The following is a 21,987-nucleotide window of genomic DNA, read 5'->3' as shown; positions in this document are numbered from 1 at the left end:
TAGCCCAATCACAGCACCATCTGGGTGAAATATTTAGCTGTCTGCAGTATAATTACATTCCCCATGCCTCTATAGCATCCTGCACTCTAACACAACAGTGCGCTCCACTGTGCAGTTCTTTTTGCATATTCTGTGTTCAGAGGACATCACAAACCTCTCGTCTCAGTTCCAGTTGTGCTTTGTGTTAGGTACTAATTATTCATTTTAACATGCTAAAATAATTAAATGAGATGAGGAAAATGTCAACATTTCACCTGCTAAATATCAGCAGGTTAGCAGTTGAATAACAGCAAACTGTTTTTTTGGTCATTGTTAACAATAGAATATCTATTCTAAATTATATTTCTAAATTCTAATTCTACAATACATTTTTTTTAGATAGTAAAAAATAGGGCATGATGTAAAATGAGTTTACCACTCCTGCTTTAGATAAAAGACGGACAGACCCTGCTTACAGATCTAAATATCTTTTGCTGCCTTCACACTGCAGGAAATCGATGATTATTTAAATGCATGATCACTTTAATTCATATTCCACATAAAGCACAATTTGATCTCAACTGGACTGGATCATTAAAACGGCTGCATACTTGCCTAAAACCTGAAAAAAATGCCCCCATAAGTGTATTCTTTCTCTTAGTGTAAAGACATACAGAAGTACACTCTGAAGACATACATATTCTCACATAATGAGCCATCTATTTACAAGAAAGAACAGCCTGAAAAATAAGTGACATGTCTCATGTAGTGTGTCTGCTTGCTGTCAAGAGTGTTATTTCAAACAAGACTATGACTGAATACTTTCTTCGCAAAGCTAATTTTGATGCTGATTTCAGACAATCATCTCTCGCTTTCATGAATCCCACAGCTGTGATAAATATAAACATCATCTGAACTGTTTATTTATACTGCAAATCCAATTTTCTGCACTCTTCCATTACGCAGGTGGCCTACAGCTGAGTTCTCTATCTTAACACCCCCTGTGTGACCGTTTTAACAGTAAAAGAAAAAGTGAAAGAAATGAAAGCATAAAAAAATATCCAAACCAAATGAAGTTAATGAACAATATTTTTGGCCTTCAAAGATAAAATTACAGCAGCACCAAAATAACACAATCATGACACGTATGTGAGCTACAATGTTTACAGCTGTTCTTTCATAGCACAAAGCCACCTTGTTTCCGTACAAGCCTGAAAACCCTCTCTCTTGCCGTCTCTCTCTCTTTCTCTCTCACTCACACACACACACACACACACACACACACACACATGCTGATGTCACAACAAGAGAAATAGCCTTGTCGGAGCCAGGCGGTCCTAGGAGGAGAGGAGGGATTACATAACAGGAGCAGAGTGAGGAAGGACGTGCCTCAAAAAGGATGGCGGAAAACATTGTTGGGACAAGGCGGGGTGGAGGTGGAGGGAAAGAAAATGTAAAACAACAATATAAGACTGTAACATGAGTCATCCATTTAGAGAGCTTTTATTTTCAATTATTTAGGCAAAGGCAGAAAAAAAGACAAAATTGTGCTTGAGGAGACTGGAACCGTTACACTGTCACTGATGTCATTTGTTGACATTTTTCATCTCCATTTGCTGCCTCTACATGCTACATATTGATGACTATAATCCAGCCAGTTAAATCCATGTGGAGCTCTGCAATTTAAGGGTTCTGATGACTCAAGGGGACGTGTGGCAGGATGATGTAAAGGCTCCAAAAACACACGCATGGACACTACATATTTACACATGTACACAGAGGTACTTGACAGCTTGACAGAAACGCAAGCTCTATAAATAGAGCTCAGCGGCAGACTGGAACTTCACCAGAAACAAAAAAACAGAAAAGAAAAGAAGAAAAAATATGCCATAAGAAGAGAGAATACTTTTATCCTGAATCAAAAGCACCATGTTTCAGCTTACAACCAAAGATATACTGCTGAGTCAGTGCAATTGAAAGACTTTCCACATCTACATGTCAACACCAAACACATAGAAGGAATTAATAATGTAGATAACACGCTGTAAAAAAATGTCCAATTTTAATTCAGATAATGTTTTAAATGAACTTGAGCAGAGAAAAGTCAAGATATAAGGATCATGTGGCTAAGGTTCATGATTCACTATTTTCACACATACAGCTTCTCTACTATTTTTGGAAGAAGGGGTTGATTATTATTTCCATGTTCAATCAGTTCAATCCCAGGAGACGATGTAAATCCCATCAGAAAAGGCAGCTGTCATAAAACATCTGCCGAATCAAACATGCGGAGCTACCTGCTGTGAAGACCTGATGTAAATGAGCAAGCAGCCAAAAGTTGACATGTGAGATTACTGTGTCGACAAAACTGCAGATTCAATCAAGATATTTCAGGATCACATTTTGTGACATTTTTAAGTATAGTTAAGGCCTTAATTTTGCATAAATGGCTCTCAGACTTTTTAAGCATCTGTGAAGACACACTGTCAAAAACATTGCAAACATATACATCCAGAAATGTAAAAACCATAACGTGGATTGTACAGTTAAGGATCTCAAACCTGAATAATGAATGCACACTCAATCTAAATTTCCAGTCAGGTGTCATGATTCAGGAATGTTTAATAGGAGTACTACGCAAATGGGCTTTCTTTGCTGTGTTTCTAAACAGTATTGTACATTGTCCTCCACATCCATTATCACACAACAGCATGCTCTGACTAATTGTACTTTCCACAACAATTTAGAGCATATTTACAAGTGGAAGCATCTCTCTAGAGAGTTACACATGTTGCCAATTCAACAGCACATTTGACATTTCAGCTATAAAAATAAAAGTATTTTTGACCCATTAAGGTAACAACTAACAACTGTCAAGCCACATTCTCACACAGTCCTTACTGAGCAGAATTAGAGCTTGAAAATGCAGACTGGATTTTTAATGAACATTTGGCCCCCAGGACAAATTTAGCAGCTCCAAACTAATGAACTGGCTGGCTGGGGGGTCACCTTTACGGGAGGCAAGAGGCAGGAAAAAACACATTAGTTATCATGAGTACTCACATTTCCTTGCAGAGGACGCCAATACGCTGGTTTTCTGAGCTGCTCCCCTCTTTTGACAGACTGAGCTCTTCCTGATATTTGGAATTCTGCTGTTTCAAAGCCTCAAGCTGAAGAGGAGCAAGATGGAAGAAAGGAAAGAGGGTGAGAAAGACACAGGGACTACAGGTATACAAGATTACACCCGATCCTTATTATTATTTCTCTAGAGGAAACAAACAAATATTGCAATTGTGTGCTGGTCAGTGATTTTTGGATCCCGTCTGGAGTATTTATGCTTATTTCATCTTGGCTGTAATTAAAGCTGCAATTACTCAAAGGAGTTTTTGTTCTAACAGTGATGCTCTGCAATTTTAAAGAGTTTGGTTTTGTTCTTCTACCTCATTACTTCAGTGTGAAATGTCTCATTTCAGGCTTTTTATCACTAGTGAGGGATATGAGTGTTTGGCCTACCTGTGTAAATGCTATGCATAAATAGCTCAAACAAAGAAGTTACCTTAAACAGGAAAAGGAAAGTCAGAATTCAATACCAAGAGAATGAAGCAAGAAAAAAAACAAAAAAACCTTAATTTTGGATAATTAATTTTGGATTTCTTCATAACATTGCGTATGTAACAGTCAGTTAACAATATAAAACTCCACTTCTCATTCGTCCATATATCAACAGAAATCCCTGTCCTACTAAAGACATGTTTATGATCTTTCTTTCACAAAAAAATGAAAGCAAAGGTGAAAAACAGTCCATAAAGCACAGAAGCTGAAAGTAGTGACTGTCAATTTATCTGAATCCCCATCTAATCAATTATCAAGGTATTTACTGGCTGGGATAATCCCCAAAGCTTTAAGTCAGTGACCACACACATGAGTGTCTATGGTTTAATTCTCTCCTTCTCTCCCTTATTTAAATTCCAGCAACATTTTTGAGCTCTACAAAACACACAGATATATTCAACATCTTGTTCTAAATGATCGTTGCATTCCTTGGTTTGCATTCAAGAAAACTGCAGTAAGAAAAAAAGAATATCTGGGTCACTAAGAGTGAGACCAGAGGTAATACCTAAAATACACCAGCAGACCAAAGAGGCAAGCAGACAGCAGCATGAGCTGGAACTAAAAATAAAAGCCCCAGAAAGATCTATTCCTTCAACTTCACTGCAAGAAAACTTTTTTGTTTCCCATTTGAGTCACATGGCAGAGATTCCAAACACATCTGAAATCACTCCTGAAGCTTCAAAGCGCTTCTCGGACACATACAGCGCTGTGATATCAGCTGCTTTAGAACAGCGCCAGTCAATAATTAATTAACGAGTATGACTTTGAAGTCTATGTTTTTGCTGAAACAAAAAAGAAAATAAATACATTATAAAAACCTCATGCTAGCCTTTTAGAGCATGTTTCCATTTGCACATTTACACATTGTGATATTAACTGCAGCTGAGCTTCAGAGTTTTTTTTAATTCTATTATGATAATGTCCAAATTGAATGCATAAACACATGAAGACACACAAACAAGCACAAAATACAGAATTATCCAATAGGTTACAGGCACAGGCAAGGATCATTCACCTGCTTACAATGACCAAGAGATACTACTGTATTAGAAAATGACTGCAGCACTGAAGGTTTTCCTCTCAGTTTGATGTGCTAAAAACAAATAAATAAATAAATCTAACGAATGATCCTACCTGGTAGTGAGGCGAATAGAGGTTGTTGGAGTAACCCTGATGCAGAGCAGCTATGTCCATACCTACACAGCTTACCACTGCTGGATTTCAGATGCGTTCCCTCGCTAAACGACAGCAGTGTTGTGACAATGCCTCCCCTCTCACTCTGTCTATAAAATGCATACACCAACACAAGCCGCTAGGCATCAATAAACCATCAGCTCTCATACCCTGCTGTGCACGACTGAGAGAGAGAAATGGAGAGCGTGTTGCCTGTACAACTCTCTCTCACACACACAGAGTCAGGTTAGGTTAGCACTTCCATTATGTAAGCCTAAATAAGCTCCTCCTCAGACTCCCCCCCACCTTTCTGCAGCTCACAATCTGGTTTGTGCACACCACATGCACACACGCGCATGAGAATTTTGACCATTCATTCATTGGTGAATTTCAGCATCTCAGATTGAACCCTCAGTTGGAGACTGCAACAACATGTAATGTACATTCTACCAGACATGCCTTCATACTTTAGGCTCCTGCACTCGTTTAGTGATGTGTTATAGCATGGATACTCTGGAAATCTAACTAGGGCTGCAGCTAATCATTATCCACATGACCAGTTAATGTCTATACAGCAATGCCTGATTCTAGATCAATCAGTCCATAGTTTTAGTTGTCAGCTTTAGGAACCAGCTAATAGAAAAGAAATGCATCTACATGTAGAATTATTTTTATTATTAGAAATACTTATGTTAGGTTATTACACGTTACGGTTTAAATGGTAAAACAGTTTATTTGAAATGAAGATGTTCTTTCCATGTACTAAGTTAGGAAATTACTGCACTTTACTTAAATGTGGTGTATTTGTCTTTATGGCCGGACCTAAATATTACCCACATAGCAAAATTGGTATGGCCCGGATCTGGCCCACACAATGTGCTTACACATTGCCCACATACCACAAAAAATGACGGCCCTTTGGTGGCCCACATCTGGTTTGCCAGATGTGGCCCATACATGGTCCAGCACAAGGCCAGTTGCAGACACACTGCTGGTCCTGTGCTGGCCCAGAACAGTTTCAGCTCTGGCCCCAGATGTCAGCCTAATGTGTACCTCAATCAAGCCATGTAATAACAACAATGTGCCGGAACATAATAGCACAAAAGTAACATGACGAAACTCTGTTCAGACAGTGAATGGACTGATTCTTATGTAGCGCTTTTCTACTCTCCCGGATTACTCCAGGTGCTCTATACAACATGCCACATTCACCCAATCACACACTTTCTCTAAACCGAGTGCTTCCTAACTACATTCATACACATTCACACTCTTTACATGCAGACTGGAGGAACCAGGGATCGAACCACTAGCATTCCGATCAGTAGGTGACCTGCTTTACCTCCTGAGCTACAGCCACCAAGTGGTAAACATGAGTAAACCCTCACTAGGTTTTGGATAAAGTGTACACTCACAAACCTGTCAAACCAGCATTTGAAACACTGGCTACCATAGCAGTATAGTATTGCAACGTGGCATTTGGGTCTTCTAACTAAAACAGGAAAACAGGAACATAAATAGTGCCATCATTGCCAGACCTGGCCCACATCTGGTTGACCTACACCCTACCATGACACCAGTTAGTCAGAAGTGCCAATTGATGCTGTATCTAGGGAAGACCTGTTTTCTATGAGCCTGGGCCACATAAACCACACCACAATCGGGCCAGATATGGCATGCCATTACATAAACAGTGCCATCTATGCCAGACCTGTCTGCTATGTGGGTATTTGTCTATAATGGCACACGGCAAAAATATCAGAATTATTGTTTCATGTCGTCTATAATGTGCCAGTATGAATCTATATTTTACAGAACACAATGCAGACAGAGAGGCCAGGGTAATTTAGAAATGGAGTCATGCTGTTTAAAAGGCAGATCTGCTCCAACCCTGTTATTTACAGTACTCTTTAGTCTTTACGGGACCGTGTGCCACACCATTTTCCTTTCAAATGTAACAATGTATGCTAGAGGTGGGAATCACTATACAACTCACGATACGATATTATCACAATACTTAACGCACGATACGATATTATTGCAATTTTTTAAAATATTTTGCGATATTCAGATTCTGTACATAAAGGTGAACTTTATCAATATTCATTTTATCTAATTCAAAGTCTCACACTCAGTCTTTCTCTCATTTCAGTCAGCTTTATTGTTGACAAACTGAACGGTTTGTATTACAGTCTAGTCCAACTTAACTGAATGCAACCATCTGGTACAATTATAGCTATTCTGAACTATGCAATTTATGAAAACTATGCAGCCCATTCAGCAACTGAAGACTTTGAAAGTAAATTAAAACAAAATATAATTTTACATTACATAAAAAAAGTTTTAAACTTAATTAAAATAAAACATGTCTTAAATTAAAATAAGTAAACTGTCATGTTTATTGCTGCCAAAAAAAAAGTTAAACACATTTGGACAGTGAAGGAATGTCAGGATTCTTGCTCAGAAAAAGGAGCTGATCAACATGCTCTGAAGTCAGAGCAAATTGTTTGTAACAAAATATCGATTTCTGCTGTCCCTGTATCGATACATTATTAGCAAACAAAATATCACGATACTACACAGTATCGATTTTTTCCCCCCACCCCTAATGTATGCTATGTACAGTCATGTGGAAAAGAAAGTATGCCCTATTTCAAGTTTTTCAGGTTATAATAAAAACAGCATCTGCTCCTTAGAAGGTCTTAAAACAAAGCTGAAGTAGATCCTTACTGTTTCCATAGGAATTCAAAGGGTAAGTAACAATCGGGTGCTGCTAATCAAATAAACTAACTGATCATCAGCAAGAGCGGGATGAGTATGAGCTTTGGTAGTTTGCTGGACTGAAGCACTTAGTCCATGTGTTAACACAATGCCAAGAAGGAAAGACATCACCCGTGATCTTGATCTTTCTAAGAGTGGACATCCTAAAAAAATGTATTCAAAGGTCAGACTGTAATATTCAGAGAAACTGCAACATCTCAGACTCTACAGGTCTCATAAAGCATGTTAAATGTTAAAACTGATAACAAAAGGTTAGTATGTCTTTTTTCCCAAAGTGTTCCCAGGAAAAAGGCTCTTCTCTCACACATGACAGCACAGATTAGGTTTTCAAAGCTGCAACTGAACAAACCCCAAGACGTCTGCAACACAGACAAGTCTAAAATGAAGATGTCCATGAAGTTGGTCATAATGCACAGTAACATACTCAATGAAGACCAAACACAGCATATCAGCACAAACGCAAAAACAGGTAATGCTACTCTTTCAGAATATTTGGGACTCTTTCATAAGTAATCTAAAGTGATAAGACCTCTGTGTTGTGTTCCTGAGGATCTGTCTATAAAAAGCCTCTTGTGATTTTAATTTGGTGCTTTTAAATTTGTTAGGCAGCTGAACGAAAAATAACATGCTTAATTAGAGAACTGCACATTAAGATGATCTGCAGTCAGCCCCTTTTTTCTTTTTCCTTACTTTTCATCTCTGTATACATATTAGAATGCTCAGAGTAGGAATTAATTCAATGAAGATATTAATGAAAAAAAAAAACTATAATAACTTGGACACAACACAAAACACAAAAGAGACTGATCTCAAGTCAGTTGTTTATACTGATGCATACTGATGTAATGTTGCCATCACACACACACACACACACACGCTCACACAGCAGCTCACTCTGACATGTGCAGTGTTACATCACTACCTACAGCATCATGGGTGAGTGGAGAAGAGAGCTAGACGTAAGAGCATCTCTGCTGAATAATTGCTTGATCACGTGAGTGTTAGTTTTAGTGCACAAAGTCAGATTTCTCCCTCCTGCAGCTACCAAAAAATTTGGAATTAAAATATACACACGTGAATTTGATACATGCTACTATTCAGCAGTGTAACATTTATACTGAATTAAAACGTCATTGATGAAAGCTTAAATAATTTACACAAAGAGGAGTTGAACTGTGCAGGAGGTGCTTATTTTGAGTGCTCACAGTTCTAATTATGTAACTTCAAAATGACTAACATTTACTACATAAATAACCAACAAGGTAAAATTCTATTTTAACCTTTAGAATGACTAACAAAAAATATTTTACGAAAACTGCATAAAATATTATGTACAACATATTAAAATAGAAAATATTACGTAGTTAAATCTATGTAGAAATGTAATTTGTATATTTATTAAATTATTAGGGATCCTTCGTCCTTTTAGAGACAACTGACACCAAATGGACCTTAGCTAAAAATATGTATCCATTTCCAAAGCTCACCATGTCTCAATGGTAGAATAACACACTGAATTGTCAATTTAAACTTGCTAATGAATGATTAGCAGAAACATTGTAGTTTTATGTTTAAGTCTTAGTTTTAGCTTTTCAATTATTATAATGTGGGTGGTATTTTTGCAAGACTTATTATAGGTATTATAATACAAACATAAAACTTCATGTAGTGCCGATATTTCAGTCACAATAATTATCTGCAGCAACCTGCTATCTTCACATTTAAGCACACTGACAAAGACAAAAACTGGAAATTTCATAAGCACACGATATTTCGGTTATTTTTTGTCTTTTTCAATTGCCAGTTTTTTATTTTTATTTTAGTTTAAGTGTTTTTTCATATCTAGTGTTGCTGTTTAGCTTAGCTTTAGTTAAATATAGCTAAGTGGAGAGCAAACATGCTACCTCTCCTGGACCATGAAACCCTCTTTAGAGAATCAGAGAGAAAGTGAGAGCAGACATCCGATAGAGAAAGAGTGGGAGAGAGGACAGAAAAAAATGGAGATTAGGCAGGGGTCATAGATGACTTAAATCATGTCAAGCTGGTGTTATATTATATACTCAGTTTAAGTTGACTCAAGTATATAAACTTGCCACTGGAGTAACAGGGGTTTAGAAACAAGCCATAACTTGCTTGTCATCAGTATGCACATACAACTTTGATTATATATGTAATCATGTTCTTATAATGTTAATTTAAGTGTCTCTTTTTCTGCTTACACCAATAGGATGGTATTTTAATTATCCATGAATTCATCAAGTAACAAACGGTATAGAAAGGAAGCTGTGTTCAAATTCCTTCAGTACTTCTCTGTAAAACAGTGGGAGAGTACAGCTGCAGTGCTGATCAAAGTGTGTAGGAAAAATGCTGGGCCAATAAATTATATAGTTTATGTCAAACATAAAGCATGTTTATGTTCATTTTTCATTTCCTACTCTAATCTCCTGTGCATTTCTTTTGTAGTGAGGAGATTCGCCATCTGGAGCCCACAGGCAAGCTGACAAATAGCAAAGATGAACATGCATTATTTGAGCAAGAGCCATGCAGTGAATGATCCTCTGCATGTGGAGTGCAAACGGAGTAGAGCTGCTGAGTATAAGATAACAAAAATATAAAGTTACAGCTGAAAGTGCAAGTCGCAAACACAGGAAAGCATAGAAGGAGGAAATACAACAAGAGGGATGGACTGTAGTATTTCATGGGTGGCTGATTAAATACGATGACTGGCCCAATCACATGCGGTCGGTGTGGGAATGTTGATGTGAATATGTAACAAAAACCCTGCAGGCTACAGAAGCTGAACTGATGTGCATGTGCAAGTTCTTTCACGGGGTTGTGGCGACATGAAGTAGAACACAAGCATGTGACACTGAAACTGTACAATACCAACAGCAAAGGGTCAGAGATGGATTAAATAGTGTTTGCTGCTCTAATGCATAATTCAATAATTAAAGGAATTCCTGTTTACAACTAACACATCCACTGTGTCATAGTTGATAGTTTTTGCTATTTTAATTTCATGCAACAAACAGCAGCCACAAAGAACCAATGCTTAGATGCTGGTGTAGCTCTGACTGTTCATTACTGGTTATAAATGCCATCCACCTGCCAGAGACTACAGATTAAAATTAATTAAATCCTTAGATTCATGAAGAATTACTGGTATTTCATTTCAATTTGGACATATAATTAATTATTATGAAAACTAAAATAAAGGGTAAATAATTTTTTAAAAAGTGTAAATAATAATAATAATAATAAAAAAATTAGATCCGGAGGGCACACTGTTTAACACAGTTTTGCTCATGTTTACATGAACTACTCCTATGTTACAAAGTTGGGGTTGGTGAGGCTTCTCCCACTTTTTAAGTGAGAAGCACAATTCAAGGGGGCATTCCAGTTGATTTAAACTAAAAGGTAGGATTTCTGACTTCCCACTTCAAATGGAACGCAGCACAAGATATAGTTAAGCAGCTCTGATCTGCCCTACAAAAGGCTTATGCTCAAGCAATTGACTGAGCATAAGCTCAGTCAATTGCTGGAGTTGCTGGAGCATAAATGCTAATGTGAGATATTGTTTCAACAGCCAAACGGTGTTAGTCTTCATTCCAAAAGTCTATTAATAGAGGAATCCGTTAAATGTTGAAGAGGAAACACATTACTTTAAAATATATTTGGCAATGCTTTTACAAGCTATTTTGGGAAACTTTGTTGTCGCCTCGATCTTGTCAGCATCAAGCCTATATGCAACATTTTTGCATTTTCATAAAAAATAAAAAAATAACATAAAGACAGCTATAGAAAATATTTTCAACTGATTGATTAGCTGCAGCCAAGAACATCTGTTAGAGACAGTCATCATGTCGGGTGACACAATCAATGGCTCAAAATAAGAAACTGCTTTGGTTTGAAACAGCTTGAACTTCTGTAAACTCTGATCAGTGCACACAAAGTAGAATAGCAAGTGCAGTAACTATCAGGGAGGCAGGGCTCAGCTAACAGCTAACACTGGTGAAAGAGAAGATAACAAGACCAAGGGATAGAATAGAACTTGTAAAACCACTGTGTTGACCTCAGTCACAGCAGTGTGTATCCACAGTATCCACAGGTGATAAACATCATCCCACATATGTCCAATGAAAGCCCTCTGCTCACCTGTGTCTCCAGTGTCCTATTGTCAAGGGTCAACTGCTCCAGCGAAAAGGCCAACCTCTCTGACTTTTCAGTGGCCTGGAAAATATAATGCAGCCAGTATGAGATGTATGTTATAGTACAGAAAGAAATGCACATGTTTAACAACAAGCCTATTTTCCCTCTGGATATATAAAAACGTTCACATACAAATTTTTTCATTAATTATTCACTAAATGACACTTTGGGTTAAAAAAAGCTACCAGGTAGAGTGCGCCTCACACACTGTGGTAGATTTAGTCACTGTAGAGTTAATGCATACACCTTCCCTGAGTCTTGTTTCTGTTTTGGATAACTAAACAAACCACTTTAAAAAAAACTAAGTACAGAGTGAAACAGAGTCATATTAGCACTCAAAAACAGTACTCTATTAATAGAACAGAGCGATTAGAACTCATTAAGGATGTTGGCTAAAAAAGGAAAGTCAGCCTCAAGATTCTCCTGCTGTTTCACCCTTACATTAATCTCTAATGGGTTTCTTGAAGCATGAACAGAAGTATGAAAGCTGTGGCTTTAGGCAAAAAAGAACTGCAAACTGTCCGGTCTACTTTCAGAAACAAAAGCAGTAGAAAAAAAGACTACATGCATTCAGCAGATATTCATTAGCAGGAAAAACTGTCTAGTTTTTCAATTTTTCATTGCTGCATTTATACATTTTCTCCCACCATGTTTGATGTGTAAAAAAAAAAAAAAAAAAATCTGAAAAAGAGACCACTGGGAATGTAAAAGTAGTAAAGGAACAAAAGTCTTCTATAGGAATTGTTGTAGCACTGTTTCATAATCTGGAGCAGGCGCCACGTTGCGGAAGCCGCCATGTTGCCCCACCATCTTGAATATTGTTGCCTATATGGGCGTTGTTATTCCACCTAATTGCGTTTTATACAGTATATGTGGCTAGAGATCGGCCACATGTGTAGTGTGCCTTAATTTAACAATAACAGATAGCTCTTTAAAACTATCTCTCTAAAAAAAGCAGCAACTGTAATTCCTCTCAAAATGTATGGAAATAATACTGTGAATAGTCAACGGTAACTTTATTGTTCCCAAACACAACAAACACACTAGACACACACACACACACAAAAAAAAAATTCATGGCAATAAAATTATAAGAAATTACAAGATGTACAATTTCACTCATAAATTCAATTAAAATGCCCAAATTACCAAGATAATCAGTCACAATAAATTGTTAAATGAACCGTTTTACTTATCAGTAATTTGTATCAAATTAGGGTTAATATCTTGCCAACTTTTCTTTCTAGAGAATTACTATGAAATTACTCTAAATATTTCTTTTTTTTTTTGTACGGTGTTAGGACAAATGTTTGGATTGTGGGTATGGCCTTTTACAGTCAAATGAACAGATGTAAATGTAAATGTAATACAGTAAAAAAAAAAAAAAAAAAAAATATTAATGAAAATCAAAAGTGAGTAACGTCAAACTGAACCTCTTGAATAAGTGTATTTTGTACATGTGCACACCTACCTGTGTCAGCTGGGCTCTCAGCTCTTTCTCCCTGGAATGATTCTCCTCCTTCAGGGTCTGGTAGTCTTTCGTTGAACGCTCCACAATCTGCTCCAATCCTAACAGAAAAGAGATAGCAGCTTTAACAAATCACTCACTGAAATGAGAATAAAGGTAGCAGATATACAGCAGATATGTTTACCTTGCATTGTCTTTGCTGCTTTCCTGTTCTCCTCCTCAGCTGTCTCAAGTTTTTCTCTCTGAAACGGAGAGGCATCAGCTTGACCACGAGCTAATCACTCAAACAGCAGCATTCTTGAACCTTGAGCTAACCAGGGAATAATGACTGGCTCCAGAAAGCATACAAGGTTGTTGGATGAAATTCTGCTCTCAACGATCCTCACAAACAAAAACACAGAGTGATTAAATAAGACGAAGCTACAGCTCCACGAACCACCCGCACAAACATTGCACTTCATTTAGAAGATGTGCTGAAGAGTTTAAGCACAACTCATGTTCTTGCTTTTCTGTCAGTGATAATAGCAAAACGACTGACTCTGTAACATTATTGTGACAATTCAGACCAAAATATTACTATAATAATTTTAACTTTTATTTTTGTGATTGATTCATGTTTCTTGATTTTTGGCACAATTGCCAAAATATCCACTTGCATATTTACTTAGAGTTAATTCTCAAAGTAAATAGCCCTGTACATCAATACAGCAACAGTTACTGAGGATTTCTTTCTTTTATTATACAGCACAATTATTTCCATGTGTTCCTCATGCTTGCTCCATATGGAACATATTAATTTTCTTGTCTTTGAATCTTTAAGGATGTTTCCCAATAGGTCTGGCATTTTCATTTATTATATATGCACTCTTGTGAGCGATGACAATATAATATTCACTTACTAAACAGTCACAATTTATTCATCCTGTGTACCAGCTAAATGATCACCTTTTAAATGTCTACACCAAAACTTCCTCCAGCTATTTTGATGAGACAGGCCTTATGTCAAAGTAGTAATTGCTGTTCAAAGTTAAAAGATCAAATTTAGGAGTTAAATGTGCTCTATATCCTGACACCACCATTTTCTATTTAAATGCCGTTGAATTGAATGGGGTTAACAGGATGAGAAAGCTGTATCGCTTGTTTGTTTTAGCCAAACATCTGTGGTCTTTTTATAGATGCCTCATCACTCCAGCCACTCACGCACACACTCAGACCTTTTGCACTGCTTCCAAGCACTTTCTTCTCCAATGTCTGCCTCTCTAGTGTTTTGTACACATTCCTCTTGTATAGTGTATATATTGTATTATATATAATTCTCCTGTCTGTTATTTATTCCTGCATTCCTGTACAGTTGGCGTGGAGCACCCATAATTTCATTGTACATGTGCAATGACAATAAAGGGCTGTTCTATTCTATTCTTTTCTATCCTATTCTATTGTCAGTAGGCAAACTGAATAAGCTGTCAGTAAGTACTGTTTGCTGAGTTCATACAGTAAGCCACAGGTAGCTGAAGAAGTAGTTTTTTAACAATGAACAACTAAAAGCAGTTCATTTCTCACAAGATTTAATAAACAGTTTATTTAAAAAAAAATCTATAAAATTAATAAAATTATTTTATGGGTCAGGCTTTGAAGGGTTAACATAATCACAATAATTGCATTAAGAAAAAAATTATATACAATCAAGATTTTAAAATAAATTTTAATCCTGATCCTAATATATAAAGTGTTAAGAATGTAATTCCTGCAGTAAGTAGTTCAAAATAAAAATAAATACCTGCATTGATTTGTTTTTTTATATATATATATATATATAAAATAAAAATATATAAAAATGGGAAACAGAGCAGTTTAACTTTTATTTTACCCCAATTAGTTTTTAATTTGTAGTTCATTTTGACCTTTTTTTGTACTTTTTTAAAAATAATGTTTACACATTATAAAAATTCTGGCAAATATGAAGTTTACAAACTCTGTATAAATGTATTAAAATAACATGCTTGTCATCATCAGTACTATCAATTTGTCTCAAAGGCCAAATAACTAACCATTTCTCCCAGTTCTTTTTGGAGCGGTATAGAAGTAATTTCTTCCATATAATGTATATGTTTGAAAATATTAACAGACAGTGTGGCAGTAGGACAATTTCTGAAGCCAGTGTCTTGTAATGGCTTGTTTGCATGCTGCTTCCAGAAGCTATTTTTGTCAGCACTGCTTAGTCCATCAGGGTTATAACCAAGATCTAAGATCTAACCAAGTTCTACAAACATTAAAGCCCAATACTTAAGAAATAATGGTTGTTACTTCCTTCCAAACAGGTAGGACAAAGGTGCCAGTCAAAATTTATGGGCATGATCAACATTCCTGCCAGCAAGCCTAGATGGGTGACAGTTTACTTCAACCTTTGTTTGATTTGTCAAGCCGATATGTCTGGCTCAAGTTTCTAAAATGAATGAGCTTGCACTTTTTAACAATCTTACACACAGGGGCAATGGAATAATATGCACACTGCCCAAATCTAGGATCTTGCATCACTGATTAAAACTCAGGATTTGTACTCCTCACCTACTACAGAAATATGGGCTAGCTGAGCAAGCAGTCTCATTGTAATGTTAACGTTTGTCCATGCTGTAAGTGAAGAATACAAAGACTGGATGCAAACGTTTCACTAAAACTAAATATGTTCATTACAAGATTAAGAAAATCCCAGTCAATCCAATCAAAAGCACTCAAACTGAGTAGAATAACTTTTTCCTTTTTTTTTTTTTAATTTGTTCAATAATGTGTAACACTTTCCTCACACTGTCTTGAGTTTGCATCTATTTTTTTTATTAATCTAGTTTAATCCTCACTAGTTTTTAATTTTCATTTTTACCAAGTTAGGGAGGGTCTAAAGAATTTTTTTAAATCAATAATTGTACTGAGAAAACAAGAATTTATACGATTATTCAAATGATTTTTGTATTTAATCCAGACTACAAGTAGTGTTATGCATGACTGTCTCTCTTATAGATGGTTTGTTTCCTCAATCTCCAAGCCTGCAGTTTTGTTGTTTTGGGGATGATCTAATAATTTCCTTACCTCACAAATCCTATGTCTTTCTCCACCTACTCACTCATTTTGTGTACTTCTTATTTGTTTCTGACTTATAATGCATTATGACAGCTATTTTATTGGCAATAATGCTCTCTGATTTTTTTCATTTTTGTTTAAGTTCTATGGTTTCTACTTTAAAATTATTTCCTTTTGTTTTAGTTTTATTCATTTTAAGTTTCTTAAATTATTATAATATGTGAGGTATGTGTCAGAATAGAAGAATATAAGTGCTATTACAATAAAAACGCAACACTCTGCTTTTATGTAAGCCAACCTGTACATTTTAAATAATTTTCTATTAATGTTTTTAGGCCTTTTATATTTTTATACTTGCTTGAAAAGTTCACAATAAGTTAGATATTAATAATTGAGACCAATGTAAAAAATAATGTAAATGTGAGTTATCATAACAAAGAGCTATGTTTGTCTACGTTCTCTTAGATGTATCACTTTAAAAGCCATTATTATTGACAGACAGGTAAAGTATACAAGTTCAAAGATGGGCTACAGTACATTGTCATTTCTCTGAACATGTGTATTGTATTTATTTATGTCCAGAGTCTCTTTCCTTCTTACCAGACTGGTTAGCTGTTGTTCCAAAGACGTCTTATCCTGCTGTACAGACTGAAGCTCTTTCTGCTTGCTCTCCAGGTCAACACTCAGCTCACTGATCTGTTCGAAGCACACAGTATAGACCATAAAACATACACATGTATATCTGTATAGAGCCATAAATTATGCATCATCACAGTAACTTCAACAGACCACACAGAGTATCACATTTTACTAGATGGTGGGTTGAATGAAGAGTGTTATACCAGTTCTTCTGATTTTACAATCATGTAACAATTTCAATAATAATGATAAATGATGACTAACACATTCAACAAGCAATTATGTTTCTTATAAAGCTGTGGCACAGGAATCGCTGAACAAAACACCATAGTCAAGAATTCTCTGGTGCTTTCTACAAACCTTCTTCTCCTGAGACTGAACCTGTGCCTTGAGGCTGCTGATTTGTTGCTGTGACAGAGACACAGCATCCTCCTTCTGCTGGGACGCCCGGAGCCTGAGCTGGAGATCTGCCACCTCCCTCTCTAGCTCCATTATCCTGGAGCGCTCAGACACTGTGGCCACCTACAGCAGAAAGCAGAGTCATGAGGAGGCTATGGGGCAAAGAGGAGACAGGGGGCATGAGAGAGGAGATTAGTAGTGCCTGCTCATATGTAATCATTTGCTTGGTTTGTCCAAAATGCAAAGACATTTACTTTACAGTCACATAAGTAAGGGAAACACATTAATTTAATTATTAATTTATAGCCTCATTTTCCTTTTTCATACTTACCTAATTAATTAGGGAGCCTACGGTTACTTAGCCTACTTGGGTCAGAAATCAATTAGACAGAATCTGTAAGATATGTCACCATGACATGACATGAACCTAAAACAAGCAGCTAGCTTAGCTTAGCATAAAGACTGAAAAAAGTGATGGAGCAGCCACAGTCAAACAGCTAAAAGCTGCTGTTTATGACGATTTCTGCAACTTTATCATCTTGTTAAATACGGTGTCGAAATGTATGAAATCTTCATATTCAAGATATGGCGCTTTAAAGGGAACCGCTGAATTTTCTTCCTGTTATAGACACCACAGAATGGTTATTACAACTACAGCTATTGCAATTTACCCCTGTTTGGCAAATGTATTTATTTTCATGACTGAATAAATGTTAAGTATATTATGGACGTTATCTTGGGGATAATAGAAAATATAGTCATGCTGAACATCAAATGGGTTATTTTATTGGCCTTAAGAAGTAAAGGTTTACTGAATATCAGTTTATTTGTACTTTTAAAAGAATGTATTTTTAAATATGACATATAATTGAGTAAAACATATCACAATGTTTCTCCCTTACATTAATGTGTTAGACATAAGCCCTATAATGAATGACATTTACTGTTATGAACACTACAGCCTGTAACAATCTGCACTTTTGCTATTTAATTGTGGCTGAACCAAGTAGGTATTAAATAGCCTGTTGCGGTACAAAGAAATACCAAAATGCACCAAGGAGTAGAAATGAATACATATTCAGTTATTTGAATCTTTGTGTCATCTGACAGCTTACATTCTTTATGTTAAGCTAAACTAAGTAGCCTCTGTACATTTCATTATACAATACAGGTACAAAAATCTTGAGCCAACCCTCATTTCCAAACCTTCCAAAGCTTAGATTTTAGCTTAGATCTTTTTAAGGTGGTCTTAAGCAATATTTCTCCAGGCATTCTGGAGGTCTTTCAAAGTTCTTCTTTGAACTCTGCCTACTTTTGCCCACATTTTCAGTCAACTCTTTGTACCTCACCATTTTCAAAGGAAATCCCACGCAATCTTTCACAAAAACACAATTTATTCAATTTCTTTACCTGAACCCATAAAAACTGCCAACAATAACAGTTTGATAGGCATAAAATTATATTACTGAAACAACGTGATTCCCAAAAAGCTATTAGTTTAAACCTTAGCATATGACATATATTTATATCTTGGCATATGGATATGTACATAGTCTCGTTAAAAAAAATGTTCTGGGGAAAATGGACACGTAAAGAAGAAAGGACGAAGTGGCAGCCCCAAAAACTACAGTAGAAGTAACGCATCTGAATGTCATGTCAATAAGAAGCAGGAAAAAAATCCAGCAAAGACTTAAAATAGGACCTGAGAGATGCATATGCCCCTTCAGTTGATTCATCTACTGTTCACTAAATCCTCATCAGAAATGGTCTCAATGGAAGGGTGACTGTCAAGAAGCCATTCTTAAAGAAGGAAAAGGTTTAAGTATGGTAAATTACACAATAACTGGACTTCTGGATGGTGATCAATCCAAATTTTAAAACCTTGATATTACATACAGAAGAGGTCAGGAGAAAGCAATGCTCACTGTTGTACCTATCTGTAAAACATGGTGGAGGTTCTGTCACAGTGTGGGGTGCATTTCAGCCAGTGATGTTGGAGATCTTGTCAAAGTTAATGTAATTATAAATGGATTTTGATCCACCACATAATACTACTTTGAAACCATCTCATTGGCAATGCAACATTTTTCAGCATGGCAAACACACTGTCAATGCAATACACACACACACTGGAACACTATGAGTCCCGGCTTGGCCTCCCCATAGCTCAGAACTCAACATTACAATATTGAAGCAGTGTGATCATCTTAAAATGTAAAAATGGGTTTTTTTTAGAGCTTTAGAATGTCCCTCAGGAAGCCTAGAGAAATATTCCTGAAGACTTCAGTTCAGGTTGTGTTGAAGAATAAAGGTGGTCATACCAAATATTGGCTTTAAAGCTTGTAAGAATGGTTTAAACTCTGTTTTTGCCTTATATACTGGATTTCCATGTGTGTTTGCACTTGTTTTAATAATAAAGAGATGAGGGATGGCTTAAGACCTTTGCACAGAGAGAGAGATTACATCAAGAACTTTGGCTATACAACTGGCTAAAACAAACCAAACATTCATTCATAAGAAAAAAAATCCACTCCCACTGGAAAGAGAGGTGGCAGATCTGCAGCAAAGTTCCAACAACCAGCAGAAGACCTGGTCCAAATGGGAATTTATTGCTTTACTACAGAAGCGTTTGACTCATCAAAAATATGTCAAAGCTTCAGGTTAAAAGACATAGGATGGGAGTCTTCTACATTTATCTTAAGGTCAGCAAGTCCCATGAAAAGGTCAGGTAGTGAAAGGCTCAAACACATACTATTTGTTTGCTCTCCAGGGCTCTGATGGTTTCAGACATCAGATATCTGAAATATGATCATCTCAGGGCCTTCAGGTACAGACCCCCAGTCTAAAACAGAAGGTTTGTGAGGAGCACAAAAGCTGGGTTTAAAGAGAAGGACACCAAAACAGTTGTTAACATTGTTTCAAACAGTGACCAGTTGCAACAGGACCCAGCATAAAATAAATATGAATTATTTTCAACTTTGAATCATGCAAAACTACTCTAGTAGAGTCCCGGAATAATTACATGACATTGACAATAAGCATAATAGGTATACTTTCATCTCTCAGCTCCCTACATTGATAATGTTTGTTTACACCTCCTGCATACTCTATCACATAGTCCAAACATAACAGTGCATGTCATAAGAGCACATCTGAAGTGGACTATCTCCTGTTGTGTGCTACATATGGGAAAGGACAACGTCACCGATTTAATGAGCTAACTGTCCTGAAATTGTTGCGAAATCGTGCCCACACACCTTTATTTACAGAATAAAAATGATAGGGCACGGAACTGGTTTCAATATTCGGAATTAAAATGTATATGAAGCAAAGCAACATATTGTTGACATCTCTACATTGTTAGTTTGTAAAGTTTGTAAAGAAAAAACATGATTAAAGGCAAATCTGTGCAAACAACAAGACTGATCCTTTGTTTCTTTGATGCTATGCATCAGTGAGTTATTGTGAAGGATGACATCTACAGGAGTAATAATGTTACTGGTAAAGACAAGGCAGTATTCTCAAACAGACTGCATTTTACACCACTTTTCTAGCTTCCAAGCACTCACACAGCTGTGACACACTGTTTTGTGACTCAGTACTTTGCTCAAGGACACTCCGAGATATAGAGTGGAGGATGTTGATGGCTTATTTTCTGAGACAAAATCATGCAAAAATGCTTGATTTTGCTCTTTTCATGGGATTTGTTGATAGGAGTAAAATGTTGAAGGATTCCACCCTTATTCTTTAAAGCCAACTAAGTCTAAAGAACCATAATCTCCAAAAAATATCCTTTAATAAAGCTTTATGCACATATGTATATTGTTTAGTATAAACAATAAACATGGGTTATCTGGAAAGCTCAAAGCAGATGAAATGTTAATGTCCCTATTGCAGGGCTGTGGACAATTTGCATGGTGTTTGCATGCTGCAGTTCCTTCAGTATATGCCAGTTGTGATTATTAAGTCTAGCGGGGGGAAAAGGCTGTGGCACTACAACTGCCAGAATTACCCTAGTGTCCTCTAAATCCCTCTGGAGTTTTTCAGCTTTGGTCTTTTCAAAGAGCAGGCTCTGCTCAAGCTCCTTTATGTGGACATGCTCCAGCCTGGTCTGCGTCTGTTAGTAAAAGAGAGCAGGAAGAGAGGAAAAACAAACACCATTGCGAACACTGAGCTGCCAGCTTTGTGCCACAGACAGAAAGAAGGCAAGACTTTAAAGAGAAGACCAGGAAGTACAAAAGCACTGATGGTTTGCAGCATTTCAGCTTTTTTGTTTGGAGTATCCAGAGTTAGTTACTGTGATCATCTCTTTCTTTCAGATACTTTTGTTTCCATTTCATGAAGCAATTGAACAAGACTAATCCGGGAGTGAGAAAGATGCAGAAAAGACATGCACGATGAAGGCATAAAAAAAGTGAAGACAAAAGCGGCATTCAAACACAGACATGTGGACAAACAGATAATGAGAGTAATGGTAATTTAAGTGCTGCAGATGGGTAGAAAAATCTGAGATGAATAAATGAAAAGAGCAGGAATAGAACACAAGTCTGAACAAAAAAAGATAAATGATTGATAGAGTGCAGGAAAGGCAAAAACATTATGCAGCAAGTCTGATTTAATCAACTTCTCATTTTTTGGAAGAAAATGATCATCAG

The 21,987-nt window shown here is 36.5% G+C and overlaps 1 protein-coding gene across 4 annotated transcripts in view; it reads right to left on the bottom strand.

The window, feature by feature from the left end:
• The window catches only part of clip1b (CAP-GLY domain containing linker protein 1b), a 49,941-nt gene that overhangs the window by 19,497 nt on the left and 8,457 nt on the right, over nucleotides 1-21,987 (bottom strand). For 3 of the 4 annotated variants that reach the window (XM_085464382.1, XM_085464384.1, XM_085464383.1), the window contains exons 10-16: nucleotides 21,345-21,449; nucleotides 17,294-17,455; nucleotides 16,895-16,990; nucleotides 13,407-13,464; nucleotides 13,226-13,323; nucleotides 11,701-11,775; nucleotides 3,043-3,149 (exon numbers count right to left, since the gene is read on the bottom strand). In XM_085464382.1, the coding sequence (XP_085320508.1) occupies nucleotides 3,043-3,149; nucleotides 11,701-11,775; nucleotides 13,226-13,323; nucleotides 13,407-13,464; nucleotides 16,895-16,990; nucleotides 17,294-17,455; nucleotides 21,345-21,449 (701 nt within the window). The remainder of the gene's footprint in view (nucleotides 1-3,042; nucleotides 3,150-11,700; nucleotides 11,776-13,225; nucleotides 13,324-13,406; nucleotides 13,465-16,894; nucleotides 16,991-17,293; nucleotides 17,456-21,344; nucleotides 21,450-21,987) is intronic. The other variant, XM_085464385.1, reaches the window with a different exon arrangement.

This window comes from Copadichromis virginalis, linkage group LG7 (assembly GCF_057382275.1).
Source record: "Copadichromis virginalis isolate Kocher_CV1m ecotype Utaka linkage group LG7, C_Virginalis_male_GT1.1, whole genome shotgun sequence".
Lineage (NCBI taxonomy): Eukaryota > Metazoa > Chordata > Actinopteri > Cichliformes > Cichlidae > Copadichromis > Copadichromis virginalis.
Note: the sequence above shows the minus strand (reverse complement) of the source record. Positions and strands in the feature narration are given on the sequence as shown.